Raw genomic sequence first — 23,992 nt, 5'->3', positions numbered from 1 at the left:
ACGAATACGTAGCCTACTTTTAGCAATTAACGCATTTATCCACAGTAGTGGTGGATACAGTAGGCTAGTGTTACGTTATATACCCTATTTGAAGTTTAAACTACAAGTAGGCCTACATCAAACAATCGAAATGCCTGCACACTCACCACACGTAAACAAAACAAAGCTGAACCGAATACATCCCGACCACTTCATTCTCCATCCGCACGTTGCGAGGCGCGGTCCGTTGTAACCGTCCCTGAAGGAGGATGGCGCGTCCGCCGATCCGAGTCCCCAGAGGAAGCGCGTGCTTGTGGATGAGCTCACGGGAGCCCTCCTCCTCGCGTGCCGAGGAAGGTTGCGTGCGAAAGACGCAAGGGGGGTGGGGGTCAATGAGATTCAATCCGCCACCTGCAATAGGAGTACGCTTAAAAGGCAGCCCTGCCCTGTCACTGCATTTAAGCATCTCAATCAAGCCCGTTTTACAGCTGCATCTCTTCCCAGAGCATTGTGCAGCTACATTTGCATTGATCCTGAAGCTTTTGTGACTTTAACAACATTTTGGACCAGATAGCTGAACTACACTTTGTTTACATTTGAATTACTGGACATTTCAAACGATTTAGGTAAGACCGTATTTTATTATTATTTTATAGTTCGAAGTCATTGATGACACTTTAAAAATAAGATGGTATATATTTTTAATTTAATTTTCATGATACCGAAATGTCTATTTTTGTAGGCTAGTTGTTATATTTTCTCACCAGATGATGATTCCACCGGGAGAGTGTCTGTACGCTGGTCGAAAGAGAAGGAAACCCGTCCAAAAACAGTTGAGTTGATGTTCCGCATGTTATTGTCTATTTTAAGGAATTAGGCAAACCTTTGTGGCGGGCATCATTTCCTTTTTTTCTGATTCTAGTCTCGGCATGTTTTCCGGAGGAAGAGGTAGTTAACGTTGACTGACTTTTTTTGTAACTAAAACAAAACTTTTTTATTTGTTCATGCCCAAAAACCTTGTAATAACAGATTGAATATCTTACATAAATCTAAACCTATGTCAACATACGTAAAGTAATTTAGAATAATACTATTACTTTTTAACTAATAACTAAAAGTTTGTTTATGAACTGCAGCACTTTTGGTCTTTATATTGCAATACATATATTTTAGCCTGTATAAAATGTCGCTTTTCAGAAATATATAATAAACATTTTAAGTAAATAATCCTTCTATAATTATGGCATGCCATGAACTTTAACTTTGGTTTAGCCATGTATAATTAGTACTAGTTGACAGTAGTTTACTTTTGAGTATTCCAGATAAAGTTTTGATATAGGACAGCACCGTAAACTTCTCGTTCCAAGTGGTTAAAACAAGACGGTCCTGTCCTCAACAGAAGCTCCCCAAACAAACTAAAAACTCAGATGACATTCCCCTGCTTCTCAATTCACCCCCATCCTGTCCTGCGATGCAGAAAGCAGTCCGTGGCGAGCGTGAAAACCAACCCGTCGAAGAGGCACCGGGACCGGCTCAACGCGGAGCTGGACCGGCTGGCCAGCATGCTGCCCTTCAGCCCCGACGTCATCTCCAAGCTGGACAAGCTGTCGGTGCTACGCCTGGCCGTGTCCTACCTCAAGGTCAAAAGCTTCTTCCAAGGTCAGTGGTGATACGCGGCAAAAAAATTAGCTTTTGTCTTTTACCTTTTTTAATTGAGTTTGATTTTAAAAAACGTATTTTGGCCACAGGTGTGTGTGCCACCTGTGGCCTTAATGTAATAGAATATAACTAGATTTTCTCGTGGGGGAATTTGGCACAGTGTTGGCAATTAAACCCTAAACCAACCCATTGGAAAACATAAATGAACCCACTGTACTCATAATAACCCTCGTAGTAGACTACAAGGTAGGACCTGTAACCCGTAGCACTATTTGTAGTAGAATGAGGTTATCTATTGGTCTCTTTGGTACAGTTGAGTGGCAATTAGAAGCATCCTTACAACAGCCCTGTTTCACCGGAGATGGTGCTGTATTCACTCGTAGGTTCAGGTGCATCTCTATTTTTGTTCTTATATCAGTGTTTACATGCGGAAAAACACTTTATTGTAGTGCATTTATCGTATTCCCTCATCATATTCTATTCCTCCAGGAATGCGTTTTCATCTTCATACAGAGTGTGGGATGGCCAATCTTTTCTTTTTCTATAAACTCTGTGGACAGAAGCCTGAGCATAACGTCAGCTTCTCCAGTCTGTGAGGCCCTGCCTGTGTACACCCTATCCATAGTGACGGATAGGGGACTCACTGCTGAATAAGGAACGTTTTGGTCATGTTATTTACATTATTTTAATCTTTGCAGATTTTCTTCCAAACTTATAAAAAAAAATGCAACATTTCAATCAACATTCAAGCATACTACTATTCAGTTGCTTGAAATGAAATGACACTGCACAGAAACAACCCAAACTCATTTTCTCCTTCCAATATAAATATACCATGTATAATGTAAACACTTTAACAATAGCCATGTGATATATTATATACTTATATTCAGATTCAGATTCAGAAAACTTTATTGTCCGTCGTAACAGAAAATCATCTTTGACGTGGCTCGACATACAAACAGGACAATGTACTGATAGGCAGTCATACAAAATGTATTTCTGAGAGCACACATAGTGTGTATAGATCTTAAAACAAGTATAAATATTAAAAACTGTAATAATAAACAAGAACAAATCTGTGGGTATGTGTAAAGTGACAGTGAGTCAGGGTTATTTAGTCCATTATTCATTGTTTATTTAAGCTGTTTATGGCAATGGGTATGAATGAGTTTTTGTGTATGTTTTCTTAGATAGGGGTACTCTATATCGGCGGCCTGATGGCAGAAGTTGGTAGGACTTGTGCAAATATAAATGGTAAATATAAATGGTAAATATACCATTTATTAGCAAAAACAGTATGCAGAGGCATCCCCAAGCCCCAGGATGTGTGCTAAAGGACCTGGTGTGAACGCGATCGGACCACGGTGGTGCTGTCCTCCCCCTCCTTGTAGTGAACAGCTCTGACCATCCCGAAGGACGGCAGATATCCTGCTGTCCTTTTCACTCACATCACACAGAAGACCGGCTGCAGCATGACGGGGACATGGGTCTGTCCGGCCGCGTGGCTTCTACCCTGCTGGGTTACTCATGACTTTGCTGCTCCGCACACCTGACCTGCCCCGGTGGCTCATGGGTAACGGCCGTCCTGCGGTCGCCCAGGGGAATCTATCGCTTCAGAATCCACTTCTTTTTTTCCAGGCGCTTTGGTTACACTTTAGTATAACCAAAGTATGTAAATGAAAACAAAAATAGATTTTGTTTCCAGAACGTTCATTTTATATATATATATATATATATATATATATATATATATATATATATATATATATAAAAACATTAGTGCTCCAACATTAAGGTTCTGGATACTTAATGTATTTTCGTACATATATATATTAGACAGTATTGACAGTAATTAAGTTGCATTGGGAGGGATATGTACCCATGCAACCCTACAGGGTAGGATGGAATAGCGTGACAACTCATAGCAGAACCCTTGATACCTTAGGCTCTCTCTCTCACATTAGCTCCATTGCGTGTGAAGCGGTTTACAGTAGAGTAGTTGCACATGTGACATTAACATGTTAAAGCATCCCTTCTAATCCCTTTTGTCACTTTCCACTGTCTGGCAGAGACAGATGAAGCCGAGCGTTGCTGTGGACAGGATGTGTGATTCAGACACAAGTTGAGATGAGCTTTGATCTGATGCTTCTCAGTGTCGTGATAGTGAGTGCCCGTATGGTCCCTTATCACAGGTCACCAATAGGGTAAAGTAACTTCCTATTCCTGTAATTCGACCTTAAGGCCGGTGTTATTTATGTGTGCTGCAGCACCAGCTTGGCTTAAAAAAAGAAAGGGCCCATGCGCTTCCATTAGGGGGACTGAATCAAATCAACCATTTGTAGCCAGGCCCTAAAACAAAACCCCAAACCTAAGTGCCTATTCCTTAAATAAAGAAAAAAATGTTTGCTTCAATCCCTCCCTGACTTCACTCTGAGGAACGCCATGTAGCGCGAGCGGTAGTTTGACGTGAAGCAAGACAATTCACTTAGCGCCCGCTCACACGCGTGTGTGAACGGCCCCGCGAGGGGTGTCGACGCGAGGCGCCGTAGCGGTGGAGTCTGGTCCTCTGAGCCACGGGGCAGACAGACACCCTGGGCAGACGGACGCCCTGGGCAGACGGACGCCCTGGGCAGACAGACGCCCTGGGCAGACAGACGCCCTGGGCAGACAGACGCCCTGGGCAGACAGACGGCAGAGAGTAAGACATGTGGGGTCTTGTTTGTCACCGTATCGCGTGAGGTGGCCGTGACCCCGCCACCGTGACCCCGCCCGTGACCCCACCACCGACAGCCAGCACTGGGGTTTGGGTCTCCGTCTGGGCGTGATGAGCCGTGATTCTGTAGATCTGGTGGACCTCAAGTGGAAGCACAAGTCCTGGTTTTGTGGACGTGTCTGTAAACAGCGTTAAGTTTACCTGATGGAGAGGATTGCGTTGTCTCCTTTGCTGAATATGCTTGAGTTTGGGGAAGAGTTTAAGAAATCCCTTTAGTACATTTCCCTCTTCTTTTAAGCTTTGCCATTGAACAAATCCAATCTGACATGAAGGCAGTTTGTTGAACCACATTTCCAAAATCATTCTTTAGAATAGATTGAGTTGCTAAAAATGTCAAACAACAACTTCAACCAATTTAACCACACATCATACGTTGAACTCCTTTCTGCGCTGCAACCTCAACATATCCCTGGAATATTAATCATAATGACTTTTCATACTTACTGAATTTAAATTCCTTTCATGTGCACACACAATAAACCGAGTTAGAGGAACACGGGCCGTGTTTGGGCGCTAGCAGTTAGCTCCTCATCAGGTCGTCTGAAAACACTGATTGGTGAGGGGCATTATCTCATGGTGGCAGAACACACACACACACACACACACACACACACACACACACACACACACACACACACACACACACACACACACACACACACACACACACACACACACACACACAAAGGCACCCCTACCCGCTGGTCAATTATTAGAACGGAGAGCTGGGCTCATTGGCTTCAACATGCTTGATGACGCAGACACACACACGAACACACACATGGCCCCTCACGCACGCCAGCAGGGAACCATGACACGTTCACACGAGGAGCACACACCCTGTCCCGTCGGTCAGGGGTCAGGGGTCAGCGGTAATGAGTTCATCTATCAGCCCCACAAAGAGCTCCATCAGCCTCGGTGTCAACGGGGACCCCGTCCTAATTGGAGGATGACAACGCCGCCGTGTGAGGGCCGGCTGTCGTCTGCGGACGCCGCGCTCTCCTTTGTGGCGTTGACGGGATGGCGCCACATGTCTGATGTTGAGCTGCGTACGTCCGGACCCCGACGACGCCCCCCCTACATGGTCGGCCCTTACTTTAGTTTTTAGGGGATTTACCCTTACTATATCTTATGTTGTTGGCCCTTACTTTATCTCAGTTGTTTGGCTCTTACTACATCTTACTTTGTTTGGCCCTTACTATGTCTTACATTGTTGGCCCTTACTATGTCTTACGTTGTTGGCCCTTACTATGTCTTACGTTGTTGGCCCTTACTATATCGTATGTGGTTCACCTATATCTTACCTGTTTGGCCCTTACTATATCGTATGTGGTTCACCTATATCTTACGTGTTTGGCCCTTACTATATCGTATGTGGTTCACCTATATCTTACGTGTTTGGCCCTTACTATATCGTATGTGGTTCACCTATATCTTACGTGTTTGGCCCTTACTATATCGTATGTGGTTCATCTATATCTTACGTGTTTGGCCCTTACTATATCGTATGTGGTTCACCTATATCTTACCTGTTTGGCCCTTACTATATCGTATGTGGTTCACCTATATCTTACCTGTTTGGCCCTTACTATATCGTATGTGGTTCACCTATATCTTACCTGTTTGGCCCTTACTATATCGTATGTGGTTCACCTATATCTTACCTGTTTGGCCCTTACTATATCGTATGTGGTTCACCTATATCTTACCTGTTTGGCCCTTACTATATCGTATGTGGTTCACCTATATCTTACCTGTTTGGCCCTTACTAGGGCCAAACAGGATGTATTAAATGCGCTCCCCAAGCTGCTCCTGCCGTGTACGCCCCTGTCCAGACTCCGTCCGGAGGAGCAGTCTGGATGTGTTGTCAGAGCTCTGGCCACGCCCACCCAGACCTACCGTCAATTAAACATCCACATGAGTACCTCTGCCGCTTCTCCTGGTCCTCCCGTAGCACGACGCCATCTGTGTGTGCGTCTGTGTGTGCGTCTGTGTGTGAGTTGTGGTGACGCGGTGCCAAGCCCACATGCAGGGCGTCTCTCATTGGACGAGGGTCAGGCTTGTGTGTGTGTGTGTGTGTGTGTGTGTGTGTGTGTGTGTGTGTGTGTGTGTGTGTGTGTGTGTGTGTGTGTGTGTGTGTGTGTGTGTGTGTGTGTGTGTGTGTGTGTGTGTGTGTGTGTGTGTGTGTGTGTGTGGACTTTCCACACCGTCCCGGCAAATTCATCTGCTCATCTTTAATTCAGACCTCAGCAGCAGATGTCCCTCTTCGTTGTGTATTGCGAGTGATTCGGGATTCAAAGCCTAATTGACCTCGAAACCGCCTCATTGATGAGGCAGTTGATGAGGCAGGGCCTCATTGATGAGGCAGTAGCACTGCCCCCCCACCCCCACCAACCTACTAGATCTGGTGTGTGTTGATGTGCACGTGTGTGCTCTCACACATATATTTGCCTGTGTGTGTGTGTGTGTGTGTGTGTGTGCGCGCGCCTGTGTGTGTGCGCGCGCCTGTGTGTGTGTGAACGGGCAGCAGCAGGGCCCCGCCCCTTTAAGGGCGGTGCGTTGGGTGGTGTAGGGACTGGGTGACGGAGGAGGCAGGCAGCGCCGTGCGTGACTGGAACAGACTGAGGGTCTGACCTCAACCATGCAGTGAAAATGATCCGTGGGCGACGGAGCCAGAAGCGGCCTCCGAGGGGAGGACCCGGCAGGCAGGAATGAGCCTGAGAGAAACGTGGAGGAGCAGAGACGGACACAGAGAGGGTGACAGGGGGACGGTCAACAGCCTGATGCCATCACCAGATCACGTGCAGTCCATTCAGCTATTGGTTTATTTTTTAAACACACGGAGGAAGTTATGACATTTAATCACGGTTCCGGTTCTGCCTCAGCTCCGTTAATTTAAACATATGATAGAAGCTAGGACTTTAGGTTCGTGCTTTCAAGATATTCTTAACTTACAAGCAGAGGGATCATCAAAATAGTCATAGAGGAATTAAAAAATCGATAAAGTAGTGGAAAATAGTTCAACACTTTCAATATTTTTTACCTTTTCTGAGGTCAAACACCAGTATAGGTCAATCTGTACCAGTTACCACCAGTCTTACCACTTATGGATATTCCTCATTCATCCCTGATTAATTACACCCCTTTGCATTAATTTCGCCGTATGTGGTGATGCCTAATCTCTGTGTGCATATGTGCACATACGTATGTGCACATACGTATGGGCACATACGTATGTGCCCATACGTATGGGCACATACGTATGTGCACATGTCTGTGTGTTCAATCCGGTGTCAACATGTCTGTGTGGGGGTGGAGCCGTTAATCAGACAAGGTGCTGGATACAGTGTAGGCACCTCTGTTGTGCTTCCAACAGAGGGCTGTGTGTGTGTGTGTGTGTGTGTGTGTGTGTGTGTGTGTGTGTGTGTGTGTGTGTGTGTGTGTGTGTGTGTGTGTGTGTGTGTGTGTGTGTGTGTGTGTGTGTGTGTGTGTGTTTGTCCCACCAGCTCTGGACGTGGTCAATGAGGCCTGAACAGTTCAGGTTAAAAGCCCGCTGTGAGGAACCCCCTCACAGCGCCCAAACACTTTGAGCTGTCAACTTAGCTTACAATCGCCACACATGCACACACACACACACACACACACACACACACACACACACACACACACACACACACACACACACACTCAAACTACAGTCCGTTCACAAAGAGGGTGGGAGGGCCTGTTAAGGCCGGTTGCTGGACTCTCTCGGGCATCTCTCTCCCTCCATCGCTCTCGCGTTTCACGCTCTCTCCCATGTCTCTCGTGCAGACCGGTGGACTCATGTGTGCCCTCTCCGTCTCTCCCTGTGATGAGGAGCAGTAACCCTCCCTCCTTTTGGTGGGATGGTTGCCTCCTGCAGGGATGGACGGATGGATGAATGGCTGTGGGTGAATGAGACCCTTGTGATTCCGATGCCTCGGCCCAGGCGATCTCCAGCCCTTCCTGACCTCTCTGTGCCCCGACTAAGTTCCAGACCTTCTGAATTCTCTCATGAACCGTTTGTTGTGCAGCTCTTGTACAAACCCTCTTCCTGTGGTCTCCTTCCTCTCTCCCATATATTCAGACTCAGGGTTGAACCGTGTCATTGTGGCGTGCAACACTCAGGCTGGTAAAATGGATTTTTCCCTGCTCTTTGTTGTTGTGGTTGAAGGCTGGGCTTTGTTCTGCTGCGTTCTTCTCTTAAAGGGTTTGGGCGAAGCCGCGAGGAAGACCCAGCAGGCCTGCTTACCAGGCCTCGCGTGATGTTTTGCTTTAAGGAGGATTATAGATTTGACCCGTCCGGGGACCTGTAGTTTAGGATCCGTGCTCTAGGGCTCAGCCAGCGCACCCTGCTGCACCCACATAGAGCACCCTGGGGTGCAGCACCCCCATAGAGCACCCTGGGGTGCAGCACCCGGCTGCACCCACATACAGCACCCTGGGGTGCAGCACCCACATACAGCACCCTGGGGTGCAGCACCCTGCTGCACCCACATACAGCACCCTGGGGTGCAGCACCCCCATAGAGCACCCTGGGGTGCAGCACCCGGCTGCACCCACATACAGCACCCTGGGGTGCAGCACCCGGCTGCACCCACATACAGCACCCTGGGGTGCAGCACCCCCATAGAGCACCCTGGGGTGCAGCACCCGGCTGCACCCACATACAGCACCCTGGGGTGCAGCACCCGGCTGCACCCACATACAGCACCCTGGGGTGCAGCACCCACATAGAGCACCCTGGGGTGCAGCACCCGGCTGCACCCACATACAGCACCCTGGGGTGCAGCACCCACATAGAGCACCCTGGGGTGCAGCACCCGGCTGCACCCACATACAGCACCCTGGGGTGCAGATGTTAAGTATGAAACTGGGGTTGTTTTGCATATTTTGGTGTTAAATGTTTGTATGTTGTTTTTTGTAAAGTTCACTGCAAAAAGATATTTGTATGAGTGTGTGTGTGTGTTTGTGTGCGTGTGTGTGTGTGTGTTTGTGTGTGTGTGTGTGCATCCATGAGTTGTCAGTCCATTACATCAGAGGCCTTTTCCAAAACTTCTCAGTGGGTTTGTTTGTGTTCCGGCAGACGTCATGAAAGTCTTCTGATACCAATGCTATGCTGGGGTCTTAAAGTGTCCTAACAAAGAACAGTCCTTGCTCTGCTCACTGTGTGTGTGTGTGTGTGTGTGTGTGTGTGTGTGTGTGTGTGTGTGTGTGTGTGTGTGTGTGTGTGTGTGTGTGTGTGTGTGTGTGTGTGTGTGTGTGTGTGTGTGTGTGTGTGGTATCATCTGTGTGTTTGATCGGTGCGCTGCAGTGCACAACATCGGTCGGTTCATTTGTTCGCCGACGTATCGGTCGTAAAACGATAAATCCTCGCTGACGCATCTGGGGTTGTTTGTAACGTCTCCATCTAGGGAGGACTCCACACACACACACACACACACACACGCGCCCACACACACACACACACACACACACACATGCGCACACATGCACACATGCGCCCACACACTTGCACACACACACACATACACATGCGTACAAAGTACACACACACATACACATTCACATGCACACACACCCACACACCCAAAAATACACAGGCGAGCACACACATAAAAATACACATGCGCGTACACACATGCACATGCACGCACACACATGCACACACACACACACACACGAACACGCACACATGCACTCAGACACACACACACACACACACACACAAAGACAGACAAATAGGGATGTGAACACACGCACTCATTCCCCCCCCAGGGGTTGCGTGACTGGAGTCAAGCCTTCGTGTGTTTGCTGGAGGGGGTGGAGGGGGAGGGGTGGAGGGGGGAGGGTGGAGGGGGGAGGGGGTGGAGGGTGGGGGGGGTGGGGCCTGTGTGTAGACGGCTGTGTGGGCGCACGGTGGTGACAGCGATGGAGGGCTGTGAGGTAGGAGGGGCCAAGAGGACCCAGCCCCGGATCCTCTCAGCGCTTATGGCCCCCAGGCCCCCGGGAGGGCTCCCAGCGGTGGACGGGGGCGGTGCGGGGCCCCCGTTCACTCAGGAGGGGCCGCTCATTAGCACTGAAGGGTCAAAGTAAAAATAAAACAGGATTAAAAGGAGATCTAGGTGTAGTGATGGTCGTGATGAGGAGCTCCTTCAGCCTTCTGACGTTACGCTGGTGGAGCTCAAGTACCTCGTTTGTCAAACCGTATTATGCAAATGATGAATGATGAAATGATATGCACATTCGTTAGTATGGAAACAGCCGCTGGTATATAGCTTTCATAGACGTTATTCAGAATGTCTCTTCAGTCAATTGCTTCTTGGTTTCCATCCACATTGAGGTGTTTTTGTTCTTAGTTAATTTAAGTCCGATCCGTTTGAAAACGTCTCTCCTAACGACGCGTCTATGAGGACGGAGATGGCAGCAGGGCCACAGCCAAGAGGCGGTGCTGGAGTTGGGCTGTGGATATTAGGGGCTCCCCAGTCTTACCTAAAACACACACACCCTTATTTTCTCGCTCTTATTTCTTGTATTCGATGGGCTTGCAGTAGGTGTGAGTCACAACAAAAACTTGTGGTTGTGCTTGCTCAGAAGCAGTTTGATCTTTTCTTCCCGAAACTGTTTTATTGGTTTATCCTCAAATCTCAGTTTCCACAGTAAAAGTCCCACAGGCCGGGCATTGTCTCGGAGCCTTCGCCCATCTGGGAGTAGACACCCTTCCCCTTTACACTCTGCTTCTTCACAGCGCTAAACCACACTGCCATGAATCAGTTGGCCCCGCCCATGTAGCCTTCCTGCTCTCGGATAGGCTCTCGGGTTGTACCAATAGGGAGCCATCCGTCAGGGTGTGCGTGACCGCTGAGATTCTTTTTGTCACGATATTCAAAAGCTTGATCACTCCTCTTTCTCTCACTGCGGTGACTCATAGCCTCCTGCTGCTCTCTGCATTTCATCCCATGGTGTGTTTTAGTGTTTGTGTTTTGGTTCAGACTGCTGGTTTACTCTGGTGTACGTCCTCTGTGTGTGTGTGTGTGTGTGTGTGTGTGTGTGTGTGTGTGTCTGTTTAAGTGTGTTTCTGTTTAAGTGTGTGTGTGCGTGCGTCTGTCTCTGTGTGCGTTGGTTTGTGTGTGTGTGGGTGCTTCTTGTGATGAGGAGCTATCGTGAGGTGTGGTCGCACGTTTTTGGCGCTGGAAAACCCCGGGCGACGCGGACGAAGTGAATGGAAAGTGGCTGGTGGTGGAAATCAATCACACATCAGTTAGTCGTTAGTGTGCTTCTCCCTCTCTGTGATGTCGTTCCTTCCTCTTGACTTGCTCCAGCATTAGTCTATTAGTCTGTCGTCCCGTCCTGCACATGTTTGTCTGTTCTGAGTCAAGTAACATAAATAAACAGGATTTGGTGTTGTTCCTCTAATGTCTTGTGTCGTCTTCAAATGTTCTTTCTACATGTGAAGAAATAGGCCTCTCTTTGGTAATTAAATGTCATGTTTTTGTGAGTTTCTGTGTAGCTTTCATATTCCCTGCATTCTATGCGTCCCTGTCCTCTCTTAACTTCTTTAGCCTTGCGTATCTCTATAGAGGCGTGTGGAGACCTATTCTTATGCATTTAGTTTTAACCTGCCAGGACTCCATTCTAAAGCGTCTTTAAATCCCTAATGAAAAGCGCAACGAATAAAGTCCCATGTTTGACTTGACTATCGCCTGGCGAGGCTGTGCCGCTGCCCTCCATGCTGCGGCACATTGCCCCCCCGTTCCTCCTCCCCGTGCTCTGACCTCACCCTCCATCCCCCCCCCCCATCCAGTCATCCAGGAGAAGCCGAGCCAGGGGCTCAGGTCGGAGTGTCCCCCAGGTCACACACCGCCAGCCGGGCCACCCCCGCACCCCCACGGCCGCGGCCTCCCCGGCCCTCCCCTGGCCCCCGGCCCCCTGCTGGCCCCCCGCCCCGTGGAGAGCGACATGCTGCTGGAGGTGAGGAGGACGGACTGGAGGGAGGACAGTTAGGATGAGACAGTGAGACAGTTAGGAGATGTGAGACAGTTATGAGATGCGAGACGGCTATTATGATGTGAGACAGTTATGAGACAGTTATGGGATGTGAGACAGCTATGAGATGTGAGACAGTTACGAGGGTGTGAGACAGTTATGAGATGTGAGACCGTTACGAGGGTGTGAGACAGTTATGAGATGTGAGACAGTTATGAGAGTTTGAGAGAGTTTGATGTTGTCAGGAAATGCCAATAAAACTATTAACCCTCACATGTTTATCTTAACCACTGCTGTGGTTCGTCAGATATTTTCTCCGCTATGTGGTGGAGGCGGGACAAAGTTACATTTTTGCCACTGATGGAATCAGCTTGTTGTTGTTTTCGTTCCAGTAAATGTTCTGAGTTCTTTGTCTCGTTCTGCTGTTTGGTTTATTGGGGTCTTTCTGTTCTCATGGTTCATCCGGGGTCCCAGTGTCTGACCGGCTTCGCCCTGGTGATCACCAGTGACGGGCTCATCTTCTACGCCTCCGCCAGCATCGTGGACTACCTGGGCTTCCACCAGGTGACCTCTGACCTCCAGCTCTCAGACCGGTGGACGGTAGGCCCCAGGGGCGCCCCGGTGGCTCCCCAGGTAGAGCGGTACCGTATGGCTCGGCCCTGAGGGCAGCGACCCGGGTTCGATTCCGCCCGGGGTCCTTTGCTGCACATCCTCCCCTCTGTCTCCCAGACCTTCCTCTCTAGCTCACTGTAGGATAAAGCACAAAAACGCAAATAAATATGGTATTAAAAGTAAGCCCACAAGTCACTTTATTAGCGCCATTAGCTGAGAAAAGCCAAAAGGGGTTCCCTGACTGGGGCCCCAAGCCCCCACACTGGGGCCCCAAGCCCCCACACTGGGGCCGGACGCCGGACGCCTATGTCAGATGCCTCCTTCCGTTCCTCACTTGTTGCTTCCGTGTAATAATATAACAATAATATAGATAATGAGCAGGTTATGGTAGCACCACAACATGTTCGACCCCGGTTTCTATAGTCTCAGACCCGGGGCAGAGACAGGAAGTGGAACAAAGCTAGGTATATAATGCACGCCAGTAACAGGAGACTAAGTTGAAAACACGTTGAATGCGTGTGACACGATAAATGCGTTGTGTTCCAACCCTCCCGTCGTCAACAAAGGCCTGGCTGGTGTTGTTCTCATGACCGGGGCAGGGCGATGGGGAGGAGAGAGATGGAGGTGGGTGGGATGAACCCATTAGAACATTAGAAGAACAATTGCTCCCTCCGCGCCTCGCCCTCTCCCTCCTACCCCAACCATGCCAGCGGATTTAGGGTGGGGGGGCACGCGAAGCACTGCCATGAATTAGAGGAGTTAAGGGCAGGGGGGGGGGGGGGGGGGGGGGGGGGGGAGGGGAGAAAGGACAAGAGGAAGAGGGGGAGAGTGAGGGAATGGAAAGGAGAGTTGGATCGTTGGGAATTACTGGGTTGAGATCCAAAAGTGAGACGTCTATTGGTAACCGTGTGTTAGTGAAGGTTATATAGTTACACTACGGAGCCATCTGTAGGCTGATGGGTCGACGGGAGAACACACTGAGAGATGACCAGAGATACTCTGAACTGAAACACGTCTAACTGACACACATGCACACGCACACACGTACACAAACACACACACACGCACACACCCAGGCTTTCATTTCAGCTGCTCTCTGCCCTGGCCCAGGTTGCCTCCAGCTCTGGGTCCTTCCCATCCTATAGCGTTCCTCTCCTCTCCCTCCTCCCCCTGTACCCCTCCCTGTTACCCCCCCCCCCCCCCCCCGGGCCCCGTGTCACGCTCGGCTGGCCTCGGCACGACACCCCCGGCGTCGGGTGGATACCTTCGCTAGCGTGGGACAGAGGGGGGGGGGATCAAGCAATGGGTGATGGGGGTTAAGAGGAGAGGTCAACGCGCCGGAGCTTCAGACAATGCCGGCCGACCCCCTGATGCCAGGGTTAATGGGGGAGCAGGGACCCCTGCTGGGTCTGTTGGCCGACTCTCACTAATGGCCGTTCTTCCTATCGCTCTCTTTCTTTCTCTCGCTCTCGCTCTCTCTCTCTGTGTTGCTCTCTCTCCCATTTTCCCTTTCTCTCTTGCGCTCTCACTCTGGTCTCTCTCTCTCCCTCTCTCTCTCTCTCTCTCTCTCTCTCTCTCTCCCTCTCCCTCTCCCTCTCCCTCTCTCTCTCTCTCTCTCTCTCTCTCTCTCTCTCTCTCTCTCTCCCTCTCCCTCTCTCTCCCTCTCCCTCTCCCTCTCCCTCTCCCTCTCCCTCTCCCTCTCCCTCTCCCTCTCTCTCTCTCCCTCTCCCTCTCCCTCTCCCTCTCCCTCACTCTCGCTCTCTCTCGGAATGCGGTCTGTTTAAACAAGCAAATATATACTTTCTTGGGGAGACTCATTTTCCTTGTATTGTCCCACATACACAACGACACAGATACACAAAGACTGCACAGTTTGGTGATCATTCAGCTGCAGTCAACCAATCACCAATAAGGGTGGAGGGACTGACATACATACATACCTACACATTATCGACCGCTGATGTCGGACTACTGCAGTTTGGTCTCAAACCGCTCGTTGTGGTGCAATGGAGTGCAGAATGAAGAGGTGAAGTGTGGTGTCAAAAGGCCAGCCTTCATACCACAACAGTGACTTTGTTTCCAGTAGACAGTGAAGTCAGACTCTAAAGCCCTCCTCGTCCCCACATGTGCTCCCCAGACGGACGTGATGCACCAGAAAGTGTTTGACTACATCCACGTGGAGGAGCGCCAGGAGCTCCGCCGGCAGCTCCACTGGGCCATGAGCCCGCCCGCCTCCCAGAGCTCCTCCCTCCAGCCGGCCGGGGACCCCGGAGCAACAGGTCTCTGTACTCACTCTCTACTCACTCTCTACTCACTCAGTCACTCAACATTCACTCACTCACGTCGTTTACCGTTGATCCCCTCTCTGAGATAACTGCTGTGTGTCTGCCTTGTGTTTGAATGGTGCTCTAGAAGAAAGCGTGCCTTTCCTTAAAATGATTTAAGTTGCGCTCAGTTATAATTGGCTGATTTTCCTGGACGGTGCGTGTTGCTGTCTACAAGGAGAGTGCAGAAAGTGGAGCCAAAACTGAGTGTAGTCACGGTTTGCGATCTAATGTCTCCGCATAGATTAACAGAGACAAACAAACACATGGAGCACTTACACCATTTAAAAACCAACATTTGAATCTATTTAGTCTTTTGTGGATGGATACTTTCAAAGTGTTAATAATCTTTTTTTTTAAATTTTATTTAAAGATGGGTGCAATGCACTGGACATGCCTACTCTGACTGACACAGGTATGTATGTTCTTCAATTTGGTCATCATCGTGCATTGTTTTCCATAAATAAACACATAGAAATAAATACAATATTCAAATTGTGTGTGTGTGTGTGTGTGTGTGTGTGTGTGTGTGTGTGTGTGTGTGTGTGTGTGTGTGTGTGTGTGTGTGTGTGTGTGTGTGTGTGTGTGTGTGTGTGTGTGCGTGCGTGCGTGCGTGCGTGCGCGTCTTAAGGGGAGGAGTTCTTGGTGGGCAGTCTGTTCAGCGTCAAGGAGCCCGACGGCGTTCCGTCAGAACTGACGTCCTTCCTGACTCGCTGCTTCATCGCCCGCGTCCGCTGTCTGCTGGACAGCACCTCCGGCTTCCTGGTGTGTGTGTGTGTGTGTGTGTGTGTGTGTGTGTGTGTGTATTTATTCATGTGTTCAAAATCACCAGTTGACCACCTGATTTGGTCACCAGAGTCACCAAGTCAAAGATACAAGGGAGTACGTCATGTGTGGAATGACGTCATCTCACATGGAGTGTAAAATGTGCAATACGTATTGGACACAAACTTGAGTTCTACTCGTCCGATGGTCACGAGTAACCCAAACCTAAAAATCATTGTCTTAATAATAAAATAATAATAAACATAATAAAAAAGAAAGGAATCTGACGAAGACCATCAGGGCCCCAAACCAGTCCAATCAGGTAGCATTACAACACTGGGATAATTGTGATCATTTAAGCACGATGTCCCCCGCTGACGGAGAACGTTCCCCGTTAGCGCCCCCGCTGACGGAGAACGTTCCCCGTTAGCGCCCCCGCTGACGGAGAACGTTCCCCGTTAGAGCCCCCGCTGACGGAGAACGTTCCCCGTTAGCGCCCCCGCTGACGGAGAACGTTCCCCGTTAGAGCCCCCGCTGACGGAGAACGTTCCCCGTTAGAGCCCCCGCTGACGGAGAACGTTCCCCGTTAGCGCCCCCGCTGACGGAGAACGTTCCCCGTTAGAGCCCCCGCTGACGGAGAACGTTCCCTGTTAGCGCCCCCGCTGACGGAGAACGTTCCCCGTTAGCGCCCCCGCTGACGGAGAACGTTCCCCGTTAGCGCCCCCGCTGACGGAGAACGTTCCCCGTTAGCGCCCCCGCTGACGGAGAACGTTCCCCGTTAGCGCCCCCGCTGACGGAGAACGTTCCCTGTTAGCGCCCCCGCTGACGGAGAACGTTCCCGCGTCGTTCCCACAGAGCATGCAGTTCCAGGGCAGCCTGCGCTTCCTGCAGGGCCAGAAGAGGAGGACGGAGTCCGGGGCTCTGCTGCCGCCCCAGCTGGCTCTGTTCTGCGTGGCCGTGCCCCTGGCCGCGCCCTCGGGCACGGAGCTCCGGCTGAAGGGCGTGGCCGGCCGCAGCAAGTCCAAGGGGCCCGCGGGCGACAGCCCGGACAGCAGGTAGGCACCGGGGTGCTGCGCGGGGCATCAGGGGGTTCGGGGTGCGTTACCCGGAACAGGGAGCACAACTGAGGATCGCTGTGTCTTCGATTGCAGTAGGAAGTGGCAGCGATATACTGTATATTCTACCTAAAATACAGCAATCAATGAAACATAATACTCTCTCTCTGCATTACAAAGCGGGATAGAAATGATACTTCAAAGAGACGGGCTAAACGTTGTAGTGCATGAGCTTGTGGAATCTGAACTCCTCTGTTGTCACATGTATCGTGTGTAATGCAAGGAATCGTAATTAGACTTGAGTATATTTAGACAACGACTGTATGTGTGTCTTCTTGGTTTCTTTCCGTCTGAGCTGGGTAACCAATATGTAAATAAGATGTCAGCCAATATCTTATCAATAAAACAACCCTATCCACGTCGTCCCTGAGGTCGACGCAGAGCGGTGCTGATTGTCCCCCCAGCGTCCGTCCCCCCGTCCTGCCGTCGGTCCGTCCTGCCGTCGGTCCGTCCGTCTGTCGGTCGGTCCGTCCTGATCGACCCTCTCTCTCTCCGCAGTGACAGGAAGCCGCCCTCCTCGCGGGGATCAGGTGACAGCAGTGACTTCCTGCTCCCCAACTGGAGCGCCGGCCCCCCGGGGCCCCGGGCCGAGCCGTGCCCCCGCCACGGCGCCTGGTCGCCGCTCCCCAGAGCCCCCGGCCTGCGGTGCCGCGGCGGGGGGCTCTACCCCCAGGAGGAGCCCCTCGACTTCTGCCTGTCCTCCCCGGGGGGCGGGCCCAAAGCCCCGCCCCCGCCGCCCGGGGACCCCCTCCCCTACTGGGACCCCGCCCGGAGCCAGCAGGGTAGGTTCCCCGCCCCCCCCCAGGGCAGGCAGGGCTGCGGGGTCCGGGGGGGCTCCAACGGGGGGTGCACACAGCGGGGGGTCCCCGACCCCGCGGAGAGGTACGGCGGGGGGGGTGGAGGGCTTCGGCGGCCTGCTGCTGCCCGAGCCCCCCGCCGTCAAGACGGAGGAGGAGGACCCGGACCCGGGGGGCCGCGGCGGCCGGCGGCCGTACGGCGACGCGTGGGAGAAGCAGCCCTACGCCGTCCCGGCCGCCGTGTACCCCGAGCACCACCCCCACCACCACCACCCCCCCGCCCACCAGGTCAAGACCGAGGAGGACTTCTACCACCCCTACAGCCCCTGCCAGAGGGCCAAGGGCTGCAGCGGGGCCCCCGCCCTCAGCCCCCCCGCCAGCGGACCCCTCAACGGGCATCACAAGTACCTGTACGCCGCCGCCGTGACCCGGCTCTCCTCCAGGTCCCTGTACGCCGGCCCCTTCTCCGGCCCGGGGCCGTCGCCGGGGGGCGGGGCCTACCCGGGGGCCGACGGCTACGGCGGGGCGGAGCCAAAGGACTACGGGGGCCGGGCGATCGAGGCGGACAAGCTGGAGTACCTGGAGCTCAGGGGGGGGGCGCTGGCGGCCATCAAGAGGGAGCCGCTGGACTCGCCCCCCTGGTCGGACGGCCACAGGGGGGACGGGGGCCAGCCGGCCTTCTGTGGCCTCAACGCTCTGGGGAGGACACCCCACCAGTACATCTACATGCAGTAGGCGCCGTCACGCAGACTGTCCCCCCCCCCCCCCCCCCCCCCCTTAATTATTTTTGTATAGAAGTCCTCTTTACACAGAATGGGGATCGATATGAAGGAAGTATTTTGGTATGTTTCTGGGAGTACTCCATCCTTTTGTATCTGCTTGTCAGGGTCTTGCAATTGCCTCAAAAGTTTAACATCACTCACACTGTAACCTCAAAAACATGCTGCTCACAATTATTTTTGTATTTGAAATGTATTTAGTGACCACTCAGTGTTTGGCTTTTAGAATTGTGTAGATGTGTACCTAGTTCAGATGATTGGAGGGAAAGAAGATGTAAAAGAATGAAACGTTTCCTTATCCAACGGACATCCACATCCAGAAAATATTCCATTTTGTTCCCCCGTTTGCCATGCACAAATCAATTTGGATAAACGAATCAGATTCAAATGTGAATAATCCAAATAGAGGGTTGATAGTTGACGATGCATGGACAGAAATAACCTGAAGCGAAGCTGCGTTACAGCGTATTGCTCTTCTGTTATCAGCTGTGCCATGCACTCTGTGCCTGATGCAAATAGGACAAATGAGAGGAAAGAAGAGGAAGAAGAAATGTTTTACCAACAGGACACGCACATGAGTATGTGTGGCAGCTCTGGCAGTCAGGTTATTTTTTACTTTATTAACATCATTTTCCAACACCTTATTCTACCATTCATCCAAGAACTAGTCAATAAAACATAGCACTAGTGATTGACAGGAGACAACATATTGGTCAAAGAGTAGATAAGGAATAATATACTGGAGAAATTAATCCTTGATCTCTCCGGTCCTTGTTTTGTACAATGTACAATATGCATATACAGTATCTCTATTCCTATCTATGGTTGGGACAGCGTTGTGTGTGTACAGTTTGATGACAATTCCTCTTCCCCTCTCAGCTTGATTTCCATCTTCCCAAGCAGCTGATGGGAGGGATGCAAATTCTTCTGCAGAAACAGTGGCTTGAGGGTTAGATCTCCGGGAGTTATATTTTACTTTTGTAAACATTTCAAGTGAGTTTTCAATTTGCCAGATGCAGACATATTCCTGAAGAATACTGAGTTCTAAAGAAGAAGGAAATATTTAGTGAAAATTATAGTAACGAAAGGCAATGAATTCAGAATAGTAATATATTTTTGTGTACATACAGAAATGTTGTTTATTTGTTTACTTTTAGACAATTGCACGTTATAGAATTCAGATGACACAAAATTCCCTAATTCTTTAGCAAATGGCAAGTTTTCATACATTTATTCATTTATTTGTATTTCTTTGTATTGTTCAATGTTATATTAGGTATAAAATTATGTATGGATGAAAAAAGTTTGAGAGACATATTTTTAAAAATGGACAAATCACTTAAACGAAGCAGGAGGAAGACCATCTCTGGTGAAACATAGATTATTACTATTGCTGTGATTGGCTGAAGCCTGTGCCAGGGAGCGTAACTATTGCCATTCAAACCTTTTTGTGACATGGAGGTTTGGCGGTTATGGCGAGGCAGGGAGATGCATCGAAGAAAGGGTTACCATGATGAAATGACAGCCTGTTATTGTTTGTATTGCAGTGTAAGGATGTAAGGAAGTGGTGCCTCCACATCCCTGATGTGGAGCATATGTTTTTATTGGATATTTCTCTGCGTCATGCTTATCAGTAGAATGTAATCTTGTACTAAATGATGTCATTTCGTATAGTTATTATTTGCTTTGGTGCCCCCCTGTTATTGAAATAAAATGAATTGAGTGAAGTATCATTTTGTTAATAAAATCAGTTTTATAAAACAATTTCAGTTGCATCTTTGATACCATTTGCTAAATGACTTTTCACACACTTTCACAGTATTTTTACATTTGTAAAATGTCATAGTAATGCGTCCATGTTTTTTATAGTCTATATATATATATATTTTTTTTTTAATATCGTTTTCAGTATTTCCCAAAAATATTCGTCTTTGTTTTTTATTGCAGATTATTCAATTTGCAATATGCAATATGTTGAAGGATATTGAACGATGGTCCTAGAATTCAAAACATCAGTTGCGCAAATACTTCTGCGTCCTGCGTAGAAAATGCGCAGCACTGATGTGCCTGAGCAGCTACCTAGCGATCAGCTGATGCTGTGCTAGCTTCACTCACCAGGAACTGTCCCTGACTGTTGAACATAAACATCGATTCTTTTAGCAGTGATTGAAGAGACATGTCTTCGCATTCGCTACTGTTTTGACTTGAATCGGTAAGAACGTTTAAAATGGTTTGAATAGTCAGCCCGATAAATCGCATCAATGACCGTTCAATGTCAATTCGTCTGGGCTTAGCTTGCGCTATATCTTAGATGGGTTGTTTTGAGCATCGCTGGCTAACTTAGACAATTTGGTCGAGAAGACATGCATGTTTTATTACAATCAGCATTCCTAAGTTGTAGGATACCAAAAACGAGAAAGATAAATTGGCCTCTTAGTGAGTTCATCCTTTGTTCATTAACGTCAGCCATCCAGCTGCATAAAGCTTCAACCTTCATCGTTATAGCCGCAAACTCAAATGATTTTCCAATGCAAGTTCAGCAATTTATTCAAATATAGAAATGTTTAAAAAAAAAAATACACACAGACACTGAACAAATGTGCACAATGGTCATTCATTTCTGTAAGGAAGTACATTTAGTGAGTGGCTTTGTTGTCATGTCATTACTATTACTGTACGGTGCGGTTGGTGTGGCCGCACCTAATGTGACACCAGGTAGCCTGACCGCTGCTAATATTTATATATATATAAATATAAATCGGTAATCAAATCAAGTTTACTTGTACCGTTATTGACCACAGTGCTGTACAGTACAAATATGCCACACAGCAGTCACAGATTGAAATAAATAAATCATATCAGATACCATTGATAATGATACATGGAAATCCAATTGGTATACTACACACACACACACACACACACACACACACACACACACACACACACACACACACACACACCCCTCTTTGACGATAGTGCAGTGTGGATGACTGAAATGCTAAGGACTATGCATTTGTGTTGTTTGAGGGGGCGGTCCTTCATCAGAAGCTGGAGGTCAAAGTTATATGTATCAGTAGACATCTTATAATTATGTATATATATAAACAGTATAATATTACAGCACATTTACAGTTGCAGCCTTCCAAAAGTGACCTGCTCCACTCCTGGGTATCGGATCTATAGCCACCATAGCAACAGCGTTGCCTCCATGAGACCCTGAACCGGGTTCCTCTCCCCCAGGCGGGGTTGATCATCTGACCGGGCTGCGGTCCCTCGGCGCCATGGAGGAGACGAACCGCGAGGCGGAGGCCACGGCGGTGCAGCGCGTGGCCGGGATGCTGCAGCGGTCGGACCAGCTGGACAAGGTGGAGCAGTACCGACGCAGAGAGGCCCGCAAGAAGGCCTCCGTGGAGGCCCGGCTGAAGGTGAGCGCGCCGCCGACCGCCGCGGCTCTCTGTCAGGGCGGCCGGGTCAGGGAGGAACAGGGCCACGGTTATTATGGTCAATGTTGGAGTCACGATTACTTTAGAGTTTGAAAACATGATGCATTTATTCAGCATTCCTCTCCAAAAGAAACCGTAAAAATATACACAAAATGTTCAAATCGAAAATAAGCTAGGAGTATGTATCCAGCAATTTCTAAAAACATTTAATGTTTATAATAACTATACTTAAAAATAACTAAAAAGTAATCGTTTGAACTCGATTATATCAGTTTGGAGATTGTTTGACCCAATAATCTAAATCGCGATCGAATTTTGGCATCCACTTTCTGAAACTGCAGATGTGTTCATATCCTCATATTCATTGCTTATTCTATTAAGCTTTATCTTTTGGAGTTTTATGGAAGTGAGTCCCTGTGCATATGAAGGTAAAATACTATGCAACAGCACAGTTTCTACTCGGCACATTTCATCATGAGTGTAAAGAACAACGGTAATGCAGTATTGTAGTGCCACCTAAACCATGACCGACACTAGGAAGTGGGTTGAATAAAGCAGTCAGTGAAGCATGTGAGAAGATTCTCAAGTCTATTTGTATTTTGCCTAACACAACCTTTCCCCATTCTGAAGGATGGACCTTTCCTTCCAGGAGTACATTCATCACATGTTGGGGTCTTTTATTTCTGAATGTGCAATCCCAGGATTATTTTCTCCTTATTTTAGGGATCTTTGGTCGCCTTGAGGTACTGTTCTCCCCACCTTCTCCTTGCCTGATCGTGTTCCTTGTGTCCCCCCCCCCCCCCCCCCCCCCCTCCAGGCGGCCATCCAGTCCCAGCTGGACGGCGTGCGCACCGGGCTCACCCAGCTTCACAACGCCCTGGTGGACGTCAAAGACATCCAGGGCTCGCTGGCCGACGTCAGCCAGGACTGGAGGCAGAGCATCAACACCATCGAGAGCCTGAAGGACGTGAAGGACGCCGTGGTGCAGCACAGCCAGCTGGCGTCCGCCGTGGAGAACCTCAAGAACATCTTCTCTGGTAAAACCAAAACCCGGAGTACCGAACTCGGATGGGATCGGGGGGAGTCCGTTTGAAATGCTGCTGGTGTTTTAAGAGTCAATGAACAAGGACACTTTATTGTCCCACAAGGGAAATTCAGGCGTTTCAGCTGTAAAATTACTCTGCATGCTCATCTTTTATTTGCCCTGGATTATGTGTCTGGCCCACCTCCAATTCAGACACAGATTTCCAGCAGACAGGGTCTGCTTGAAAACATTCTGTATATTCTGTATTAACTGTATGACTATCTATATATATACTATATACGTACATATCCCTATGAACAGTGAGAGTGTGCAAATACCGAGCCAATATGCATGATGTAGACGTCCCAAGTGAACGTTCAAGTTGCAACTAACATTTTAAGATGTTCCCCATCTTCAGCTACACACTGATGCACCCTTGATGTCCTGAAGAGGCTACGGACCTGCAGTTCATTGGACTATTGTTAACGCGTCTCTCCTGTGTTATCTCCCTGCTGTGTGCCCGTGGCTCTGAGCAGTACCTGAGATAGTGGAGGAGACCAAGCATCTGATCGAGCAGGCAGAGCTACTGAAGGCCCACCGCAAGCTGATGGACCTGGAGTTCTCCCGCGACGACCTGATGTACGAGCAGTACCGCATGGACAGCAAGAACACCAGCGACATGAGCCTCATCCGCATCTACTTCGAAGAC

At 49.4% G+C, this 23,992-nt stretch overlaps 2 protein-coding genes across 3 annotated transcripts in view; both read left to right on the top strand.

Annotated features, from left to right (window-relative positions):
- The first annotated feature begins 221 nt into the window (after positions 1 to 221).
- On the top strand, positions 222 to 18,769 carry ahrrb (aryl-hydrocarbon receptor repressor b). The gene is made up of 11 exons (XM_060058089.1): positions 222 to 605; positions 747 to 811; positions 1,457 to 1,638; positions 12,240 to 12,406; positions 12,896 to 12,985; positions 15,171 to 15,312; positions 15,731 to 15,772; positions 15,989 to 16,122; positions 16,978 to 17,177; positions 17,736 to 18,513; positions 18,572 to 18,769. Exons 2-11 carry the CDS (start codon positions 747 to 749, stop codon positions 18,767 to 18,769), a joined length of 1,998 nt encoding a protein of 665 aa, XP_059914072.1. The 5' UTR covers positions 222 to 605.
- Positions 18,770 to 20,875: 2,106 nt separating this feature from the next.
- Positions 20,876 to 23,992, top strand: part of exoc3 (exocyst complex component 3) — a 15,032-nt gene continuing 11,915 nt past the window's right edge. The window contains exons 1-4 of one of the 2 annotated variants that reach the window (XM_060057886.1): positions 20,876 to 21,025; positions 22,057 to 22,241; positions 23,077 to 23,296; positions 23,820 to 23,992. In XM_060057886.1, coding sequence (XP_059913869.1) covers positions 22,098 to 22,241; positions 23,077 to 23,296; positions 23,820 to 23,992 — 537 coding nt within the window. In that variant the 5' untranslated portion in view covers positions 20,876 to 21,025; positions 22,057 to 22,097. Of the gene's footprint in view, positions 21,026 to 21,948; positions 22,242 to 23,076; positions 23,297 to 23,819 lie in introns of both variants that reach the window. The other variant, XM_060057887.1, reaches the window with a different exon arrangement.

Source organism: Gadus macrocephalus, chromosome 8 (assembly GCF_031168955.1).
Source record: "Gadus macrocephalus chromosome 8, ASM3116895v1".
Classification (NCBI taxonomy): Eukaryota; Metazoa; Chordata; class Actinopteri; order Gadiformes; family Gadidae; genus Gadus; species Gadus macrocephalus.
Note: the sequence above shows the minus strand (reverse complement) of the source record. Positions and strands in the feature narration are given on the sequence as shown.